Genomic DNA, 22,910 nt, shown 5'->3' with positions numbered 1-22,910 from the left:
CGCACACCACATTGCGTGTGGAAGCGTTTACCAACTGGCCTGGGCCTGAAGCCCGTGGCCTCTGCTTTGCTCTTCTGTGGGCTGCAAGTGCCTCATATGAACCTCGTATAAATGCAGTTATGAGTTGTGTGTCAGGCATAAGAGATGCCTTGTTCTATTAGTCGGCTGATGACTATCTGGGGAATTAGGATGCACACCTGATTTTGGGGAAGAATATTGAGTTTTGGGGAAGTGATGTGATTGCTTTCACACTAGGCCGTCTCAGGGTGAGAGCTGGTAGAATTAAGTAACCTTTAGCTTGGCACCTAAGCAGGTTTCAGTTTTAAGAAAGGGGAAGTGCAGTTACTCTAAAGGAAAGCACTTCTCATGCATCGTCCTGATCACCACTTCCCTGCTGCTGTCACAGGAAGAATAGTTCTAGGAAGTTATTGCGCTGTTTCTGCTTGTCAGATAACAAGAAAGCAAAGGGTGTAAATGTTAGTGGTGCGTGCTGCTGGCAGCTGGATATCAAGAGAAATATTCCAGAGAAATAACAAATCTGTTCAAAGGGGAAAAGATACAAAGGTAGCAAATTGTAAGGCTGGTGTTAGGACCACCAGAAACAGCGGGGTCAAGAAGCAGGGTAATCTCTGTTCATCACAGCTACACAAGTGTATGGGCTCACCTTGAAAGGAGACTGGATCTACTGGAGCAGAGCTTCCCTTCCCAGCAGCACGATGACCCTCCTTCTGCTCCAGACCTGCATCACATCTACTGACATCACAAGGAAGAAACAGAGCCCTGGGAGGAGTTGAGAGATGAACTGAGAGCCTCGTGCTGGAGTTTGGGTTCTGTTTCATCACTATATGCTTCAAACTATGTCACTATAACACAGATCTGAGGGGTGTTTAATAATGCTGTTAGCTTCTGTAGAAACCAAAGCTTAAACTCATCAAGGCAAAGTGATGAATGACATGATATGTCTTACCTAATTCCATGTAGGAGCTTCTTCTTGTGAAACCACGTTTTCATTTCCTCTTTCAGAAGGAGTTCCCTGACAGTGAGTAATTCTGCAGACACTTCTTTTCCAGATATACTTTAAAAACCTTTGCAAATGCTCCTCCATGCTGCAAGGAGGTCCACCTTCATTTGGTGTGCCTGTCCCTGGGAAGGATTTATGCATATGCCCATACTAAAATGCGTATAGGCAACGTACCTGACCTTCCCTGTACTGCTCAGGAATGCAAGGGAAAGCAAATAACAGCATCCTGGTTTTCAAACATGCTACCGGCACCTTGACCATGCATATTTTTCATGCTTCCATATGAAAATGATTATTTAAAAAACAAGAACAATAATAATAAACCCTCTATTATCAAGTACACATGCCTTGTATGTTGTTTACAATGTTGGTGAAATGCATAGAAAAAAAATATATTTCATTTAATCTAATGGCCACCTAGGAGATGAGAAAGGCCTGCAGGGGTAAATACAGCAGGGATCAGGAGTGTCATGGTTTACTTTCCGAGCAAATCTAAGACCAAAAATGAAATCAGGCGGAGGTGACAGGGCAGCTTGCTTAGCTCCATTCCCAAAATCTGCACCCTGCTGCCTTCTCCAAGTGAGAAACAAATCAGTGGATTAAGGGACAAACGTGACCTTTCACTGTCAATCAGCCCAAGTCTAACATGATAAAGCCCTGGGTGATATTGTTTTACATGATTGAAACCCTCAGTTGCTTCAGTTTTAAGACTACATTTTTTTGCTGTCAACTTAGTTTTTAATGTAGACATATATATATTTGCAACCCTCCACTCCACCCCCATAAATATTTTCCACAACGAGGTGTTTGTTTCTGAAAGTCCCAGTTAATGACTCATACTGAGTATAAAAAAAAGGAGAAGCAAGGTATTTTTGGATGTAACAGCAATATTCTCTTACAGCCAGATGTTCCCCTTCGTTGCTCAGCACGACAGGGTGAATAGGGGTAGAAAAGCTGAAGCAAGAAAGGCAACAGCAACAAAAAAAAGCAAGTTTCAAGGAGAAGATATCGTTTAGGCTGCAATACTGAACCTGCCTTTGGAACTGCCTGAGTGCAGTGAGTGTGGAGCTGGAGGTGACGTGCAGCATTCCAGGTCACCAGAAAGTCAAGTTGTAGAAGAAGGCTACGTGAAACACATGCATCGCTAGGAAAACTCTCCGGTTTTTGTTCAAAAACTCCACAGAGAACAGAAGCACTAAAAAATCCCTCCATGACATTCACCTTTTTTTAGGGAATTATTGGCTCAAGATGCTCCAGGAAGCGCAGTAGAAGAACATGGGTGAAAAATGAGATGTTAGATCAAGTTTATTGTTTTTTTCACAGAACTCACTCAATTCAAGCGCTGTTTATGAAGTATTTTACAGATGGATGCGCTCTTCATCTAAAATGCGAGCTGCCTACCCAGATGGCCTTACATCTGGATTAGTCTGCAGTACAAAGCAGGAGAAAAATAGTTGAACTTCTGAGCGGCTGCCATCTGTAGCGGACCTAAAATGAGCGATGATCACCCAGGATGCTTCTATCACTATTATTTGCAAATGGCAGCTGTTATTCTGCTTCTGAGCCACAGCATTCTAGTGGAAGCATCTCAAAACGTTTGGGTATCTGACTTTCTTTATCGTGATTGCAATGGAAACTTACTGCATGATTGCATGCGCTGGTGTTGGGTAAGCCAAACCTAGTTAAAAACAGAAGAACAGGTGTTCAATGTGAAAAGTAAGCGATGAATGTTTTCTCACATGTTGTTGAAGACCCTTATCTGAAATCTCAAAGGAAAGGAATATTAATATTTCTGGAAGAGACTTTTCAAATCCTGCCCACTGAATTCAGGCAAAGCCCAATCTGAGTGTACCTGCCTTCAGTTTGCAGAGGGTCAGCTGGATGTACACTGCTTGCTAGGCTGTACTGTGCCTTGAGCAGCCCTGGGAGCAGCAGCCTGCAAAGAGCAAGTGTGCTGCAGGCCGCAGCCGTGCTGCTCCAGCCCCCAGCAGCAGGACGCTCACACATCAGCCCGCAACCAAACCCACACAGGCAGCCAGCGAGGAGCTCACCAGGAAGCTGACGTACCCTCACCCCTCCACTGCTGCTCGTCACTGCACATCTGGGACCGCTCTCTGTTGGCCCAGCCCAGGGACTAATGTGGCCTGTTCATGCAGTGGTCCCTGCTTACCGCTTGCTTTTTTCCCCCATTCTATCTTTGTAATATAGTTCTTCAAATCAGCTAAAAAAAGAAGTCCATCTGAAAACCCAAGAGCGCAGCTCTCCGCTCTTCATTTTCTCTCCCCCCTTCGCTCCCAGTAGCCGACTTCCGTAACGTCTATTTTAGCAGCCGTGCTCTGCTTCCTGCCTCTGGTAAGTTCTTTTTCTTTCTTCTAAATGTCATAACTTGAATTTGGATTCTGGATCAAATTCAGTATCTTCACATGTGCTTTTATTAATACATCTGTGAAATGGATTTATGTGATTGGTTCTACTTTATACCATCTGTTTTGCCTCCAGTACTGTGATACTCTGTTAAGTGCCGGTCTCATCCCACCCCACCTATCTTTGGGATTTCTGTTTGTTGCTGAGTTTGTTCCTACTTCAGTAAAAAAAGGCTCTGTGTAGAAGAGGAAAACTGCCATGATTGCCATACCACTGTTTTAAATGCTAACTAATGTGTGAAAAAAAAACAGAGAAAACGTGAATTGTTCTGAAAATAGTGGGTCTGATTTGGGCCCCATTGCTGCTGTAAGGAGCACGAAGCCAGGAGCGAGGGGCATCTTTATCTCCAGGGATGACTTTCTTCCTCAGTTGTGGAGTACACGGTGGTGGTGAGGAAAACATTCTGCCTCGTTTTAAATGCTTCTGAACAAATTTAGATCATTGTGAGAACCTGAGAGAGGTGAAATTTAGGTTCTTAGGACTGAAGTGGGATTGGAAGTACATTTAATTTGCTGAGATCTCCATCACTGACCCTGGCTCCCCAGTAGCTGGCCCACGGGGTGCAGCAGTGGAAGGGCTGTGCTGCTGTCTGCATGGCTGCAGGCATAGCTCCCTGCCTTCGTTTCACCTCACAGTTGCTTTTTGGCTGCTTCTGAAGTGGCTGTGCCCTGTGGGATTACTTTTGAGAGCAGTGTGTATTTGCATGTGTGCAGGATATTTGTACAGAGCCAGCACCAACCCTCTGGCACAGGTCCCCATTCAGAATCTGAACCTGGCTTCAGACTTGCCCACTTCCTTCAGCTGAGCTTCCACCTGTGGATGGGACAGGAGTGGAGCTGTGGCATCTACAGGAGGACAGCTTGAGTGCAGGATTTACCTTGAAGAAAACACTTGTGGGAGAAAGGTAGGGTAAATGGGCTTACAGAGAAGGATCAGTTTCCCCACAGCCAGCTGTGTCAGAGAACGGTTCCTTTATCGCACAGCATGATAAAAGCATGAAGCTGGGGGCCTCACTTCCAGAAAGTTACTAAAAGATACTTTTCCCACCTGGTAATCTGCTTTCACACGCAAATGTTTGCACACTGAGATTTAACAGATTGTGGCTCAGTTTGGGGATGAAACGGAAGCCATCTGCCCACTGCATGGACCCAACACCAGCGGCGGGCACTAAGGCAGCATCACCCAATCACACCTGCCAGTGGTATCAGGAGGTAATCTCTGTCACAGCTAGGAGCAAGCCATACAGATCCTCAGTGGTGCAAGTGGGCACTTTGTAGCATACTCAGAGCTCACAGGAAACAAGCAGTTTGTGGTGTCAGTCTTGTAGGATGAACCACTGGCCCATCCTGTACAGCATCAGCGGAAGAACTTGTGGCCTTTCCTCCATGTTATTTCTCATCACCCATTAGGAGGACATTGAGGCAGAGAGATGAGTGCCTGCTGTTTCTCTTCCTGTTATTTCTGTGCCATTCTGATACATAGCAACCACTGGGTTAAGAGCTGTAAGTGAAAAGGATTTTTGCTGAAGAACATCTCCTTAAACTGAATGCTTCCATTTTCTTTGTAAAATGTTGGCACTGTGATTCTACAGTTTTATTTAAGAGGCAGGCAGATATTATTGACTGCATCATTCAAGTGATTAATCCAATTTGGCAGTGCTTATATACTGAAAAAATGACAGTATTTTTTATAATACCTTTGAGCTTTGTTTGGAAAGAAAGAAAATGAATAACCATGAAACTTGCCTGTTTCAGAATCTTGAGTTTCAGGCATCACTCTGCAGTGTAACATCATTTCCAAATTAGGTTCTCACCTTGGCCAGCGGTGTGTGATTTTAGTAATTCAGCTGTTTTTAACCCTTTCCATGACAGAGAAACAACGAACAGCTGCACGATCTTGGGATAACCCAAGTGGCGGTAGTCTAGAATGGAAGTTGGCTGCTGCTGTCTCAAACCCACTGTTAAAGCAATACCAGTAAGGAGAAGCACTGGGAGGCAGAAAACCCTCTGCAACACAGCAGTGGATGCAAGCAGTGGAATTCACTACTAGGCAGCCTTGATGTATTGGGTCTAAGATGAATGGGTGCCAGTGTGGAGTAATGGTTGTTGCAGGTCTGCAGGCAGTGCTGGAGGATAGCTGGGAGTGCAGCTATGTGCCAATATTTCTCCCATTGCAGGGAGAACCATGCCTTCTGCAAAAGGAGTTGTATTTGGTCCTCTTTCTCAGATGCAAGGAAGAGCAAATTTCTTACTGATGAGTGTGGCGTTGACTTGGCATGCTGGCATCTATTGAATGAAATTACCAGCTGTAGGAACTTGCTGGAAACCGTGGGTACATCTGCTATGGCTCGGGGGTTTCCCCAAAGGGGCTGCAGTGACATATCACGTAGGAAAGACCCAACATGTGCCGGAAAGGGAACGAACACCTTGCCCAGCAGAAGTCAGCACGAAGGGCTGTGGTTGAGCGCAATGCACTGTACCATTTGTCGCACACAAGTGCAGAGTAGCAGTCTCAAGATCTGATACAGCCAACCCGTCTGGGGATGTTTGACCAGCTGGTGATACCTCTTCTCCTCATGAGTGCCAAGCTTTTGCTTTTGAAGGTTATCTGAGTTTGAGTCAAACTACAGCTAACACTGCTTCTCCTGTGTGAGAACAAGACCCCCACATGGTTCAGCTGGTTTGATTATCTCCTGTGCATGGTCACTGAAATAATATGAAATCTTTCCATCCAGCTTTCCTTCTTTGCTGAAAGACATTCCAGGGCATGCTGTGTTTATTTGCAACGTGCTTTTTAAAACTGAGTAACTGTGCTTAAAAACTGGTAAATTCTCTGGAATTCAGTAATGGAATTAGCGATACATTTGAACACCTGTTAGGTTCCTTGGTGTGCTTATGATTGTCTCACAAAAATATATCATAAAACGTATGTCTTAAAAATCCCACATGTAATTTCTTTTGTCCTCATTAGTCTAAATGCTGGTTTTAAATTTCATGTCTCTTTTGAGTGGAGTTTTAATTCCGGACAAAAAGCTGATGTTAAATTGTCTGAGTTAAAATCAAGTCTCCCAGGATTTAAAAATAAAGCACAGGAAATGTTTGCATAATATTCAAATGTAGCTCTCCTAAAATCTCTCTCTCTTATTATTTTTCACACGTGATCGTTCTCATGCAAAGTTTGTAAAAATCAGTGAAAAATGAAGCATGATTCTTACTATGCTTCCCACTGAAAAAGAGAAACTCTTCATTAAGGTTTACCATAGCATGGGGATTTGCACGATCTTTAAACCAAATAGATGTCGGCTTTCAGTATGTGGAGAGGCTTCTAAAAGTACTGAAGAATGAGAGGGATTTATATATTATTTTTGGTGATAAAGCAGAGCCTTTTCTCCTCTCAACCTATTCCATGTGACTCGCTGCCATCTGCAATGTTATGTTTTGTTATCTTATATAAAAGTGACATGAGATTAAGTATTGGAATTGGGGAAAAGTGAAGGGAGCCTGACCCTGAAATATATATTCTGCCCTGCTATGTGATTTCAGTAAGATGAATTAATGCAGAATCTGAATGGCCAGGTATAACCCATACTAATTCCTAAAAAAGAAGAGAAATCTTCACAACACATTCATTTGAAACCATGCTTTAATTGCAGCAATACACAAGAGGTAGATGATTCTGTGTGAGCACGTAGGCTCACTCATTTATTGAGTGTAATTTAGTTTACTACAATTAAGCAATTCTGGGGAAGCTACGTAGTGAAACAAACAAACAAAAAAAACCCTACTAAAACAATAATTTCTACCTATAACATAAACTCTGATGTTATTACTGTGCCTGGTGCAGGGCAGCAAAAGTGAGTTGTGAGCTAGATTGTGGATGCCAACGCCTTTATTAATTTACAAAACATGACCTTAAATCAACAAATGCGGGAAAGGTTGTGATGATTGCGTGTTTTATGTTGCACTCTCTACTTACAGAGTGACTGACATTGTTTCTGAGCCGGCCCTTTTTACATTTGTACGTACATTTTAATCGATGTACACAGACACCAATTTCAAAATGAATTTTGAAGTTTGGCTGTTTCCCTCTGGGTGAAATCGAGGTGAAGATTTGAAATAATTGAATAGACACAGAGGCAAGAAAACCCTTTTTCTTGCCAGCCATTCTAAGGAGAAAACCTGAAACTGTCAGCCAGTTTCTCAGCATTGTAAAATGAATAACCAGTCAAATTGTTGTTGCTTACTTACTCTGGCTTTGCTCATTAGCTAGCAGTTTAACATTCATCGGAACAGAACAAACAGAATGGTGAGATGCAGTGGGTGATTCAGGACATTCTCCCTGAAGCAAAAAAATAAAACCAAATGCTACACGTCTTAGCAAGAAGTCATTATTCTGAATTGTTAGAGCAAATGGCAAGTTATAATTTGCTGCTCAAAACACCTATTGATTTAACGGTTGTTATTCTTATCACAAAACATGCAAAAATAATCTTCTGTCAGACATGATCATTCTGCTATAACGTTTTCTTTCTCCACCTTTACCTCTCACCAAAATCAAACTTTGGTAAATTCTTAATTTAATGAGTATGGAGAACATCCCATGGTCAGAGGAGAAGACGCGGGATGGGAGCCCACTTGTTGTGACAGGCATTTCATAAACACAGAGCAAGGCTATATCCAAATAGACCTCTAGCAGTAACCTTGGTGATCTTGCAAGGGATCCACGGGGGTTACAAATAGTAGAATGAATATTTTCAGTTCTTTTCAACATTGAGGAGGGCGTTATGTCAGCTATATTGTTCTGTATTAGCTACTAGCCGTACTGTTCACTCATCACTTGGTAGATTTTAAGGGTCAAGAAGGTTGGGTGCTCTGCAAGTGTGAGAGAGGAGCGTGGTCCTGCCCAGGTCAGAGCCAACCCACACTGCAAGCAGTTCTCTGTGGCTGTGGGCTCAGCATGGGCCCAAGAGAGAGCCCTCTTTTCTGGGAACACAGATGTGTTTGAGGGGTGCCGGGTCATTAGTTCTAGCCTTTCACTGTGCTACACATCTGGGGGATTTAACGTAAATTCATGTGATTTCCTTAACAACAACTTATTATCATGTATTAAAATGATTTGACTAAAATTGCAACAGCTGTGCATACAATAGAAAAGTAATTGTTAAAGCTGTATGAATGTGCGTTAATTTCCTTCTATAAATTCTGATCTATCAGTTATATACCTATGCTATTGCAATTCCAGATCCAGCTGAGTGATCATTTCTGTTTGTGTGGATACAAACACATGTGCACACCTGCACTGAGAAATAAAGTAATGTGGAGACTGTGACCGTTAAATTTCAATTAAAAGAAAAAGTTATTTCAGTAACATATACGTTGTTTGATGCAATTCTGCACGTAGGTTTTAAAATGAGGATGAAATATCTTAATATGTTTCATACAGCAATCAATTGCGAAGTCATCTGCAAAGGAACCAGTTTCAGTGTATGTATAAATCTGTATCTATATATACATACGTGTATTTGTGGATGTCAAAATTTTGTACACGTATGTATAGATCAATTATTGTAGTATTTATGCTTTTAAAAATGCACTGATCTATTTTGATTTATTTCCCATTCATGTGCACGTACATTCCATGCAGCCAAGGCTGCAGACAATGCTTTATTCCGCAAGCAATTATGCTTATATGAAAGTAATGGATATTAATTGTGTGTGAAAGAAAAATGGATTCTTTGTGTACGTTATGCATTTGCCTGCAGGGGGTCAAAAGACCCAGGCAGAAACTTGGAAAGAGGCAGGCTTGCTGGAAAGAGAGCACATCGTTGTTGGAGGCTGGAAATAAAAGCGTGCTTCTCATTTAAACTCTCTCTCATGTATATGTATGTACTTCTCTAAGAGTTAAACCTGTAAAAATATCTACAAAAACATGTTGTGAGTGTTCTTTTGATTTGCCTCAAACTTCAAGAAAGGTGAACTGTGTTAGAAAGAGGATGCGACATGAAAAATCTGAAGCGGTTTGGGGCCCAAAGCTGCAAACCTTTCCACATGTGAATAATTCTACACACACAGTATTCTCATTGAAGTCAAATATCAAATACTGCACCACCTGTTGCTCCAGTCCTTCGGTTTGGCTGAGATGCAGCTAATTAGGAGCGCATGGAGCTCTGCTTTAAGACTGGAGCCCATTCTGGGCCATTTAGGATATCTGGTAGTGCAGCGTTCAGTGCAGAGCACTTTGTCCATGCTCATCTGCAAGCATGTCTGTATCCCCATCTGGACCCAAAAGTAGTTCTGTGGTGTAGTTGGTGGTGAATGTATGTACAGATATGTGTGTGTGTGTACAGAGGCAGAGCCTATGAGGAGATGTAGACAGGCAGATGGTTGGAGTATGTCAGTGCTCAAGGATATACGTGCGTGACATTTGCACATTAGCTGTTCTATTTAAGGCCATGTGTACGCTGAGTCTCAAGAAGGATTTCTTCACTGTTAAAGAGCAGGGAAGAAAAGTTATCACAGAGAAGAGTGGGAAAAGAAAGTGACATACCCCATATCTTGCAGACAGGAAACAGTTGGTAAGTGGAAGGGCACATGCTGTACTTTGGGCACAATGTGCTGCTGGCTTTGGGGGCTGTTGGACTAAGCTAAGAGCAGCAAATGGACCAGTCCTCTGCGAAGGGGCTTACCCCCTGCATCAGGCTTAACCATGTTGTATTTGAAGAGGATGCAGCATTTATCCTGAAGATGTGTCTGTTTTGAAAATGTCCTCCAGGGCTTTGAATACCGTAAGTCTGTAGTTCACTTTGTCATGCCATAAACATGGACAAAGAAAGACTTTAGCCTCACGGCTTCAATTTTGAAGTAGGTACTTATTGCTGCGGAATTGACTTCTATTGAATTTAAGATCTTGAATTGATACACAACAGTCTTTTTTGCTAATTTTAGAGTGGCTCTAATTATCTGTGTTTATGCATAATTTACAAGTAGCTCAATCAAAGTGTGATTAATCACAGATAAAGGGTTCTTGAAGATAAATAAATATTTTTATCATTTAATTGGTTAATTAAAAGGATTGTTGAATAGTTTTTCTTAATGATTATAAAAAATTGAATAGATCTTCAGGTTTGTCATTATCCAGTACTTCTATATATAAATAATGGTACTATCACACACCTGTGTAAGCATGTGTGCAAATATATATGAGGGCTGCTCTGAAGGCAGTGCCTCCTATTTTATTACTTTGGCCCATATCAGAGGTGGATGTTGGTGCCGTGGCAGTAGGGGCTGAGCCTTCCCACCAATATTCTGTTACAGATGGCAGCAGAGGGGCAAAATGGTGTCTGACATAGAACTGCATGTGAAGCAAAGGTGTGGCACTGAATTCCCTTCATGCAGAAAAAATGGTGCCCATTGACAGAGAGAAATGATGCTTGCTGAACATGTATGGGGACCAAACAGTGGACGTGAGCACAGTGAGGCACTGGGTGGTTCAGCAGTAGAAGCAGTAGGTCACCTACACTGTTACAGATTTTTATAGGCATGGCGTATCAGTTCTTGTTGATCACTGGTGAAAATGCATAACTAATGGTGGTGCCTATGTTAAGAAATAGCGTTCTGTAGCCAAAAATTTGCTCAGTCTAAGAGTATTATTGTACTCTTTGTACCTGTCTCATTTTCCATGGTTCCATGGAAAGAAAAAGGAGGCACTGATTTCAGTGTGACCTATGTACATTCTCTTATGAAGAAAGCTCTCATCCCTTTACTAGGACCTCTTGTTTCATTCCAAATAACACTGATCTGTATTTGTCACTGTTTTATAGCAAGACTTCCCAGTCTCAAAGTGAGGGGTTTTATTTTAACTCTGACTGCTTGTGCTCACTTACTAATAATAAAGTTGGCAAGAGGACTGAGAATCTGATCATAAATCCTTTCCTTCAATTTCAGTTGTTAAAACTGCCAAACAAAGGAACTGAGGTTTCAATTTTCAGGTACTGTATTCATCCATCAGTAATTTCCTTAGAAGTTCCTAGGGAAGCGTTCATCTGTTTGTTACACATTTTATGGACTGGTGGTGGTTTTTTTTCATTTTAGTTTGGCATGTTTTCACAGTGAAGAGCTCAAACTGTAAAACAGAAGCAGATTCTCAGTTTAGTGAATAAGAGAATGGCTGAAAAATGTCTAAGTTGTTACAACTGCAATTTTATTTAATGCTGGAAAAGATTTTTATTATTTTTTTTGAGAATGCAGGACATCTTGACTTTGAAAATATGGCTTCATTGGGTGTTGTTTGCTCTTCCAACTTTAGGAAGCCATTGCAGGTGTCATTGTATTTAGGGCTAAGATATCTGTATAAAAGCTCTTTTCCAAGCTTCTAGGCATCCCCACAATTCTTTGAAGTACTAAAAGACATCGAGAGATTTTCATAAACACACTGGAGGGCTGAAGCACCAGCTGGCCAATAACCTGCCATCTTGTTCTTGGGCTGGGAAATAATGATGGAGCCTGTGATAGCTTGCTTGGAAAGTGAATACAGATTTTTTTTTTAGTGGAGTATTCTGGGGAAAAGATGCAGCACCTTGCAAAGGTATGGCCTGTGTGCCAGTTCACCTTAGTGGTCAGCGGTACCACCACTGAATGGTGGGATGAACTGCAGTGGTGACACTGTCTGAAAAGAAAGGAAGGCAGTTTCCTAGACCAGCATGACCAGGGCTACTTGGTGTGATAGATCAAAATAATCTTAAAATAGGATTAAAGAACAGGAGGCAGCTAATGCAAATGTCAGAGCAGCAGGTTAATGATTATGAGACAGGAAACTTGGCGGCAAGGGGCCATTTGCTTGCAGACCAGAGGCAGTCTCCAGACAGACTGCAGTTGATGCACAGGTTTTCAGGATCCCCATGCTGTGGCAGCAGTGTCTGAATGGTGTGGGTATGGTTTGCTCACAGAGCTGAAAACAAGGTGGAACGACATTGGTGACCCAGAGGTCTAGTGGGTCACGCAGACTGATCCACAGTGTCAGGGAGGCATCAATCTCCCCGCTGCATCTTCTGGGTGTTGCCCCTAACCAGGCAGCAGCTTCTCTACCCCCTGCCAGCCCTCCTCCTTCTCTTTCTTCTTCCTCTTTCTCCTCCTGCTCACAGGAGTTGCTCCCAGGCCCCACTCAGTACAGAGGTGGAGGCAGAAAGCTCTGTCCTGTCTGGTCAGTGACAGTAATCTCTGCGTCTCCTTCCTGTCCTTCAGGGTCTCTAAATAAGAGACATGGTGACAGTTTTTATGCATCTGCAGCACAGCTGGAATGAGCTGTGATTATAATCAACATGGTGGAGACATGCTGAAGACACTGCTTTGCAGACCTCGTCTCTGCATGAGGTGGGACTTAAGGAGGAGTACATTCAGGCAAAGAAAATGTGCAATCAAACATTGCATAGAAACTGGAAGTCTCTCCAGTGGCTTTCAACAACTTTTTAAAAAATTTTTTGTATTAGTACAAATATTTCTGCTTCCTCTCAGCATCAGTTCTCTTCAGGAGCTACTGTACACAGTGTTCAAGCTGAAAAATTAGCTTGGTCTTATCCTGATATCAACAGGAACTGCAGTAAGGTTTAATTGTGGTAGGAACCGGATAAGGACAATAATAGTTAGCATGTTAATTGCTTTAACTCTCTGAAGTATTTTGTGGCTGCCAGATCAGGGTAATGTCTAAAAAGCCTGTTGTCTTGCCTACATGGTTTTGTTTATATATGAACTAATTTCTTCCAAATCCCAGTCTACCTGAGGCTGCACAATCAATATACGAGGTAGGGTTTAAAATCAGGTCTTCCCAACCCTTCTCCTTTCCTCCCATCACAAGAGACTGTCCCTCCCCTGCAGATGTTTCACCACATTGAGCCACGCTCACAGTGACCTTACAGTAGATGCCAGAAACTGTGATGGCATAAATTAAAATCCCATTTGTCTCAGCTGATAAACTTTGGTTCAGTCCCTTTTTGTAATGACTGCATCAGAATTAGAGATATATTCTTATGCTTAACAATATTATAAAAGCCTTCACTATGTTATGTAAATACATTTTGTTGTTTTTACAAGTGGGGAAAACATAACCAAAATAGTGTAAAAATAAGTAACATGTTTATGTCTGGAATTCCAGATACAGAACGGATTTGATATAATTAGTAAAATTAGGGAAACAAATTGCTGGAAAGAAATCCTTCAGCAGCTGAAACTTAGCCACACGTGATCCCAGGCTTTTGTGCAGGTGCAGCAAGATTGCAACTGGTGCAGTGTCAGACGGAGACTGTAACACAGTACTAGAGAAGGAACCAAAGCTTTTGCAAATATTTACACAACCGTTTGTATACTGATGGGTAGAGGTGCCCTGTGCTGGCCTGTCCTTTAAAGGACATTGTTTTCTATTGATGTTTCATCTAAAGGTTTTTCCACTAATTAAGATGAGCTTATGTAATCATTTTAATACATTACTACTTCTCCTATCCCCGGGCCGCATCAATGACAGGCTACACGTGTGCTTTAGTACACCTCTCCAATATGCACTTAGACAGTCCCTGCCATACACGATACACGTGAACTCTAGCTGGCTGCAAACAAAGGCAAGATCAGGATTGACTCTAGTCCAACCCTGGGCCCAAAACATGGGCCCAATTATGTGCAGTTTATCAGTGAATTATATCCTTACGGATCCCTTCCAACTTGGGATATTCTATGATTCTCTTTGCTTTAAATGTCTCTGTGCTGTCACTGCACACTACTTTGTCTTTTGTGTGTGTTGACCAGCCTTTTCTAGGCTTTAGCCTTTTGTATATTTTCTTTGTAAAACTTCCAGTAAAATTAGACCTGGTTATTACCAAGCTATGTAACTCAACAGTACTTTTATCCATCTTCCTCTGCTTTGGTGTTTATGAAATAGCAGAAGTTGTGCTCAGGGGTTCTAATCTTTCCCCATGTTCAAATATACACAAAATAATGAAACTAAAGGCTTTAAAGACTCCTTGCATCATGGAAATGTTTGTTCTGAGGAGCAGACCTGTTACGTGCTGTATTTCTCCTGGGAGCACACACTTTTGTCCGATTCACGTGCTACTGGTTTGTGGTGAACGGTGGTGTTTTAGAACTGTACTGCTGACACAATATTGAAGTAGAATACCCTGGAGGACAGATGATGATACATTTAAGTAATTATACCATTCTGTGCGTGCTTTCTGAATGTTCATAGTTACCTTTTGCAAATATCTCATTTTGTTCCCTTGCGTGCTTGTTTGGGGAACAAAGGAGTAACAGCAAAGTTATCCCTGTTGAAACCTTAAAGGTGGGCATCCAGCTGCTGCCACCAGCAGTCAGTCCAGTAGAACAGCCCATTCAGTTCCCGGCAGCAGTGCTGGTCTTGGCCTCCATCCCACTTCCTAGAAGTGGCCGTGATGGTGAGCGCACAGATCAGGAAGTGATGTCTGTCGCAATGGCTCCTGCAGACACTCGTCACTCGGGGAAGCACAAACCTGACCTGTAGCCCTGGGGTCACTGCTATAAAGCAACATGCCCTAGCCGAGCTCTGGCACATCTTCCTCCAGCTGATGTGTCAGGTGGGAGAAACGCAGTCATGCTGGAAGCATGAGAGGAGGTAAGTGAGAATGTAGGAGGATGCAAAGTGGAAGGAGGGGAGTTGCCAGCAGCAGTTCGCAATGCATGTAAAAATGCTCTCTCTAAGCTCACCCAATGCTTTTCTTTTCCTTTGCTGGTTTTTTTTTTTTTTTTTTTTTTTTCCCTCTGTGCGATATGCCAAAGCTTTGAGTGTCCTAGAAATGTGGGATGGTGGTGGAGTTAGAGAAAGTGTTACTGTAATATCCAGTACGTACTTTTTGTGGCCACCATTCATTTCTGAGCAAATAACCTCATGGTAAGGATTCTCTTTTCATATGTGAAGGAGACAGAAATACATTATCTGTGTAATATGTGCAGGAAATTATCCAGTGATATTTTTGTAACTAGTTTTTAACCGGTTTTGTTGAGCAGGGCTGATTCTCCTTTATTTTTGCAGTTGGTGACTTTTGTAGCATCATTATGTAGCCATATGTGAGTGGTGAATCTTGCAAAGAGACAGCGGGAAAGAGGCAAATACTTTCAAAGTAAAAAAATTTGACTGAACGCTGGCGGGAGCTTGAAAGCAGCTCCATGTGTACCTATTGCATAGGAACCCTCAGTTCACTTTTACAACAGACTAAATAAATGTTAGGGCAGCCGCATCCCCTTCTGATAAAATTGCCTGACTAGGCCAGCATTACTGGTGTGATTCTCTTTGGCTTGTGCTTCTTGCTTGTTGGAACTGATCTGTAAGAAACATTTGGAACTTTTTTTGTATCTTTGCTCTGAATCCTACATTGCTTTTGAAAACTGTTCAGGTTCGTGCCAGTCAAGATTCACATCTGAAGTCTTTGCTTCTTTGTTGTCACAAGCAGTTTGGCATCGCTGCTCATTATAGAATAGCTTAAATTGTCTAATCAGTTCGTGAAGTGATTTTTTCCTCATGGCTACTTCTAGAGGACAATAGTATGTTTTCAAGGGAATCTAAGCTGACTGATTAAGAGGGATTCAGGATTTTGGCAGCTGTTGTTAAAGTCAGAGGCAGGAAATGTCTCACAGAAAGCAGGTCAGTAACGGTTATACCAAAGCGAACAAGATTGCATCAGTTCTTTAGACAGTTAGGTGATAAGACTGCTAGCCCCTGTGGAGCAGCAAGAAAGTTATTTGTGTGAATGACTATTGTACACGTTGCCAGCTGGGAGGGAATGGCAAGGTTCAGCATCTTCCGTGTGGGGTACTTCCCATGGCTGTCTGAAAATTTGACCAGAAAAGTTTGTCTTGATGAAGAACAATCTGTTCTCTGTGGGTTATAAATGTTACATTTCATTTTTCCTCTTTCAGAAGCATCATTTGACTCACTGAAGAATTAAATCCAACAGCACTGCAGAGCTGCGTGGGAGAGAAGGAGATTTTAGACTCAAGTGGCACAATCAAGTCTTCAGAAGTAAAGACATTTGGAACAGCTTACCCCAAATGGAAGTTATCTAGACAGCCCCCGAGACCTCTCTGCATCCTGCTTCTGCTGCACTGGGACGGTGTTCTTGGCCCTGGACTTTAATAAAATGTTGGATTCTATCAAGTGCGTGCTGGTGGGAGACTCTGCAGTGGGAAAAACATCTCTCTTGGTACGTTTCATCTCTGACACTTTTCCAGACAACTACAGACCCACTGTGTATGAGAACACTGGAGTGGATGTCTTCATGGATGGCGTACAGATTAGCCTAGGCCTTTGGGACACATCTGGAAGCGATGCCTTCAAAGGCATTCGCCCCCTTTCCTACCAACAGGCAGATGTGGTGTTAATGTGCTACTCTGTGGCAAACCACAACTCCTTTCTAAACCTGAGGAGCAAATGGATTGGCGAGATCCGCAGCCATCTGCCCCGTGTCCCTGTTTTGGTAGTGGCCACACAGACTGACCAGCGTGAAATGGGGCCCTACCGCTCCTCCTGCATCAGCTCAATGGACGGCAAGCGGCTCGCCCAGGATGTGCGAGCTAAAGGTTACTTGGAGTGCTCAGCCCTCAGCAACCGCGGCGTGCAGCAGGTGTTCGAGTACGCTGTGCGGACAGCAGTCAATCAAGCCAAGAGGCAGAACAGGCGGAAACTTTTCTCCATTAACGAGTGCAAGATCTTCTGAGGACTGCCAGCAGTGGTTTTGCCTATGTTCGTTGTTTCTGCCTTTGCACAAAGACGCTGCGGCAGAGATAATGGGAGCGAATCTAAGACAGGAGCACTCCTGTCAGGACCACGGTACAGGTGGCCCCAGTAAAACAGATGTGCACTCTGCCTGTTCTGTTCCCCTACCCAACACACATGGGCACTATCTTTAAAAACGACAGATGCACACGATGGGCCTTTGTTCACAACCCTGTGTTTGTAATTTGCCAGCCTGGACTGAAGCAGACCCAGCCTGGAGATTTACAGATCACAGTTGTGCAGATTTTGTTATCAGTGTTCTTCAGCTGTTGGTTTGTCTGCATTTATTTCATGACAAACTTTGTCTGGATCAACCTCCCCTCCTGACATATCTGTCCATGTGGATTTTTTTCTTACTCTAAGTGTATCTACTCTTTAATGTACAAAATCTGACTGCTGTGTATCTATTTAAAAGATTCTTGTATATGTTGTTGTAAAATCCTGACAGTGTGTTTTCATGTTTCTATCCAAACACCGATGCAAATAATTCTATCCATATAATAAATGGCCTGCAGGCAAGCCTAGCACTTCTTACGCGTGCCCGAGTTACTGCCTAGCAGTGATCAAACACACTGTGTTCAGCATAGGAGTGATCAAAATGTAGTGATATTTGATAGCTGGCTTTGTGAGATTGATTTTCTTGTCTTAGTCCTGTTCCTAGGAAAACAGAGACCACTGCAACAATGTGGTCTGAGATGGGCTGAAGCAGGAGGAACTTAACCTGACTCTTCCTAGACTTGACCTAGTTACAATCCCAGAAGGGCTGGCTTGTAGTCAAGGCTAACCATGTGGATAGGGTGGTGGAGACAAATCTGTTCTATCACCGCTTCTCATGCCCCTGCTGTAATTCTGGAGGCAAAAGACTTCATTCTCTAGGGATGAAAGGTTTTTGTTTTGTTTTGTTTTTCTTTCTTTTTTTTTTTTTTTAAATTTTTTCCATGGGCACTAAAATTCTCACATGTTTTTAGCACATTCTGATTATAAACAGTGGTTTTAGCAAAACAAGTATCCTACTTGCCGGAATGAAAGAAATGTCTGGACAACGCTCTCAGACAATCTAATTTTTGAGTGATCCTGTGTGGAGTCAGGAGTTGGACTTGACAGTCCTTATGGGTCTCTTCCAACTTGAGGTGTTCTACGAATCTATGATTCTGCTATAGTGAAAAAGCAAGTACATGGCAGTGTTGAATGTGCAGATTTACAATGGCTAAATAATACATTTTGTTTTGAGTTTGCATGCTAAGCATATCAGCCTGGATTCTGCAAAACGAAGACTGTAGCAGGCTTTGTGCCCTGGGGAGCTTGGCAAGTCTGAGTACCAAGTTCTGACGTACCTGCTTGGACCAAGTTACCCTTCTGCACAGAGAGTCAGGCTAAAGAGGTGGCACCTCTAAATGTGTAAGTGCATACTGCTGGAAGACAGTGGGGTGAACACACACCACGTGGTGCATTCCCTGTGAGCTGTGCCAAACCCTCTGCCCCACACCACCCCTCAGATCTTGTAGACCAGTCTCATCCCAAGGTTTCTGCTGCCCTCCCCATCCTTTGGTGAGCTCAGAACTGAGGCTTATAGCATGCTGCTGTGGAAAGTGTTGCACAAAACAGTAGGATGATTCTTTCTCAGTGGGGATCCCAAGAGAATTATCTGTGTCTGTTCTGACTAAGCCTGACTCATGCAATTGGAACGAATGCAGAATCTTGTCTGATTCAAATCCAAGGTGGAACTTTGGGAGTTATCCTGCTAAGCATACAATTTATGGCTCAGATCTAAGCTACGGATGGTTTATACCAGAAAAATCAGTCGGGTGCCCTTCTCTGTTCTATCTCTGAGCTTCCTCATAAGGAGAAATTCGAAATGGAATCATTCTCCTCCTATAAATCCTAGTGGTGGTCTCACTTGTGATGTAGGTGATCAAGGAACAGAGTTATGGGCACCTTGAGCAGCAGTAGTGCGTGGGACACTTGTTACTGCAGCAATTCCCAAAACTCCCAGGCTGGTGAATATTTACCACTCATCAGCCTTATTCCAAGTGAGGTTATAAAAACATGCTGGTCTCACATGAGGTTTTATTATCAGCTCCAAATCCTCACAAGCTTCTGCACTTGAGCATACATTTTTCCTGCCCTCTTCTCTTTACAGTCTCTCTTTGTAAATCTTCTGGCATTCATTGTAAATCCCTTGTCCCCTCAAACACTAAAACTGACATATTTGTAAAAGAACCTGAACTGCCTGACACTTACACAGAGTTACACAAATGTTCGGTATTTTCGTTCCTCAGTTTGGAACTGAAACTGATCTTTTGGAAGAAGTAAGTTCCAATATCCCAACTCTTGTAATGTGATGTCAATGAAACTATTGTTTATTGCACCCCCTAATCTAAAAGCAGACATTGTTACTGTTTGAACATTAAAGACCACAAGCAAAATTTTGCATTGTCAGTCTTACAGTCTGTTACATTTGTAGGCATTTTTATTATGGTCTCCACCTCACTGGTTTAATATCTGATTTCATTAAAGTGAAACATTTTTTGCCAGCAAGTTCTATTGCTTTTTTTCCCTTTCTCTCTGTGGGCTAAGCTTTGCTTATGACAGTTAATGTTGCTGTTTTTATGCATTAAAGAACAGTGACTGCTAGGCTAGGATGCCCTGCTGTGGTATCTGCTGCAAGACGCTGGGATTTAAGAACCAGAAAGCTCCGGAGAGTTGTTGCTTCAGAAGAAACCTAATGAAAATATTCACACTGTAACTTAAAACCCTGTTTTGTGTGTATTTGCTTCACAAAACTTGTGATTATATATTACAAAATGATGAACTGAAGGATTGCTTGCAACTTGCTGAAGCAAAATGGCTTCCCTGAGATGCATGAGCTGACAATACGGGTTGCACAGGGGATTTGGGGTTGGCTTGCTGTACTACTCTTCACTGTGTGTCCTAAAACCCATGCAGGGCTGAGCACACTGAGCACTGGCTGTTCGGTGAGATCAGATCAGGGAGAAGATAAAGCAATGGGTGGGGGGTTGGTGCTATGTGAGAAAAAACTGCTTCCAGTTTTCACAGCCTGCGTATTTTCAGGCTCTCAGAGCTAAAAGGCACTTTTCATCAGGAATGGTGAGACATTGCTATTTTTGTGTCTGCAATTATGTGGCTTTGTCTGGGCTGTGTAACTGACGCGCTCAAGATGTGTTGCAAGAGTGAACTCTGAACATTGTGGACGCCGATAGAAAACTCTCCTCTCCTCTCCTCTCCTCTCCTCTCCTCTCCTCTCCTCTCCTCTCCTCTCCTCTCCTCTCCTCTCCTCTCCTCTCCTCTCCTCTCCTCTCCTCTCCTCTCCTCTCCTCTCCTCTCCTCTCCTCTCCTCACCAAGGTGAGCACACAGTATGGATGGCAAGTGGAGGCAGTGACAAACATCTTACGCTGCCCTAGAACACTGGTGTTGTTTAGCTGGTGTCACTTGGGGAACGAGGTCACTGGGTTTAACTCAGTGGTAAAAGTCCAACTCCAATAATCAAAACACATTCAGATGACAGCTGGGCAAAAATGTTGAGCTTCCGAACAGAGGCACCACCTGGTGTCAGCCGGGCTGAACAGTTTCAGCTAACAAGAGGAACACTGCCCACATCTTCCCCATCTGGTTTTTCAAACCTTTCACTTTATTACTTTGTCACTAAAGTCTTTTTGGCTTCGCTTTTACAAGAGGTTGAAAGGAGAAGAAAAAAAAGAGGATGAGCACACCCTACATTATCTTCAGTCAGATTTAACAGCCTTTTTGTACTTACTTGTTCTACAGCGTACAAGTATTTTCTAAGAATAGGTCATAGAAATGTTTCGGACTCCCCCTCGCCCCTCAAAAAATGTTATGGGATGTTATTCCGGTTAGGCAGACATAATTGCTGTTGTTTGGCAGAGCAATATGTGCAGTTAATGGTTTGCAAATAGTTGTGTAATTGCTGCATGTACTCTGTGGTTGCTCAGGTGTCTGACCACACACTGCCCAATGCTCGTGTTCCTAAAGAAAATGCATTTAATACAGCCTTCTCAGACATGGTACCGTGATGAAATCAATCACCACGGGGTTCAGCCATGAAGGAAAAAAGAAATGTCAGCACTCTGACATCTCAGCCTTCCCTGTATTACCACTGCATTCAAGTGAATGCAGCCATTACAATAATTTCAAATAAGTGGGTGCAATTCATGTCTCCTAGCACTTTCTCCTAGTGCCTCTCTGACACAGGGCTCAGTTAGCAGACAAAGGATAAAGAGCTCCATTTCACAAGATCACAATGGCCCGTCCATTCCTTCCTTTGTGAGCAAGTTAACTACTTTGACTTAATTAAGTCAATTCAGCCTGTGAAAAAAAATAACAGCTATAGGCACAACTGGGTCAGCCCAACACCCTTGTTAGAAGGTGCTCTGAAGCAGCTATAGTGAACTTTTGCCTCTGGGTGTGAGGAAACGTGTCGCTTCTCAGAGCTCTCCTTCACAGCTGGAAGCACAGAAAGTCCCGATGAACCATCACCTGCACCTGCTCTAGGTGACCTCCTGCACGTCCCTCCTATTGTGGTCTGAGCAGTTGGTGTTCGTAGTTAAATGCAGGAAAAGATGAGCCTGGAGGCCTCCAAGGCCAGGTTGAATGGGGCCCATCTGGTGGGTGGCAACCCTTTCCATGGCCAGGGGTTGGAACTGGGCAGACTGTGAGGTTCCTTCCAACCCAAACAGTTCTATGATGCTGTTAAAAACACTTCTGCACATTTGGGTGTTGATGTTGTTACACTGCAGTTGCACTGCAGCAACACTGATGCTGCACTTACTGCAGCTGTGGTGTCCAGCGTGGTCATGCTGCCCAGGGCCAGAGGATGTGGGATGAGAAGCATCACCATGGGGCGGCCCTAGGAGGGAGGTGGCCCTGGCCCAAATACCCCCTTCTCCACAGCACATCTTTTCTCAGCTGAGCCCTGAGATAATTTGTAAAAAACTGGAGTTGTTGCTGCCTTTGTAGTCATGAAAAAGCAAGTGAGCAAAGCCTTACACCTCCCACAATGCCTCTGTGAATCTCAGTGGGGTTCTGGCTGGTGTTTCTCTCACCCTTTGCAGAAGTCGGTGTGATTCATGCTGGGGTGGAGCAGGAGGACACAGGCACATGCATGTCAGTGGTTGTTTCTGTCTCTGGGAAGAGAGAAGGAAACAACTGCTGATGCCTCCACACAGCACGAGGCGCTCTCTTGCCCTTACAAGAAGCCTGCAGCCTGCCTGCTGCCCGGGCTACCAGCTGACAAGGGAGCTTTTTCTTTTTCTTTTTCTTTTTCTTTTTCTTTTTCTTTTTCTTTTTTTTCCCCTGAAAACTGTTCTTTTTATCCATGAGGCACTAACTGACTTCTTGGCTTTTGTTTAGCTGCCACCATAGCACTAGTAATGCTGCTTACAAGCCAGTGTCAACACAGCATCTTAGTGAGGGTTGGAGGTCACCAGATTTCATAAGTGACTGGTTTAGGATTTCAGCTGGATCTTAAAATACATACACATATTTAGTTAAAATACAGTAGGTGGGATTTGTACTGGTATCTGATCCATCATGGAGCTGCTGACCAACTAAACCAGAGCTGCAGCTTTGGCTCATGGTTTGGGAACTGGATTAGGCAATTGCTATGAAACAACTCTCTCATTAAGCCAGGCCAAATCC

At 43.1% G+C, this 22,910-nt stretch overlaps 1 protein-coding gene across 3 annotated transcripts; it reads left to right on the top strand.

The window, feature by feature from the left end:
• Nucleotides 1–2,903: 2,903 nt before the first annotated feature.
• Nucleotides 2,904–19,771, top strand: RHOH (ras homolog family member H). 3 transcript variants are annotated; one of them, XM_015862460.3, is made up of 2 exons: nt 2,904–3,373; nt 16,378–19,771. In XM_015862460.3, exon 2 carries the CDS (start codon nt 16,599–16,601, stop codon nt 17,172–17,174), a length of 576 nt encoding a protein of 191 aa, XP_015717946.2. In that variant the 5' UTR covers nt 2,904–3,373; nt 16,378–16,598; the 3' UTR covers nt 17,175–19,771. The 3 variants fall into 3 exon arrangements, with proteins under 3 accessions (XP_015717946.2, XP_015717947.2, XP_032300408.2); XM_015862461.3 differs by lacking the exon at nt 2,904–3,373 and adding an exon at nt 9,929–10,019; XM_032444517.2 differs by lacking the exon at nt 2,904–3,373 and adding an exon at nt 14,353–15,076.
• Nucleotides 19,772–22,910: the final 3,139 nt, after the last annotated feature.

This window comes from Coturnix japonica, chromosome 4 (genome assembly GCF_054131305.1).
Source record: "Coturnix japonica strain WE chromosome 4, WE-NBRP24, whole genome shotgun sequence".
Lineage (NCBI taxonomy): Eukaryota > Metazoa > Chordata > Aves > Galliformes > Phasianidae > Coturnix > Coturnix japonica.
The sequence above is the reverse complement of the archived record's forward strand: the minus strand, read 5'-3'. Positions and strand labels throughout refer to the sequence as shown.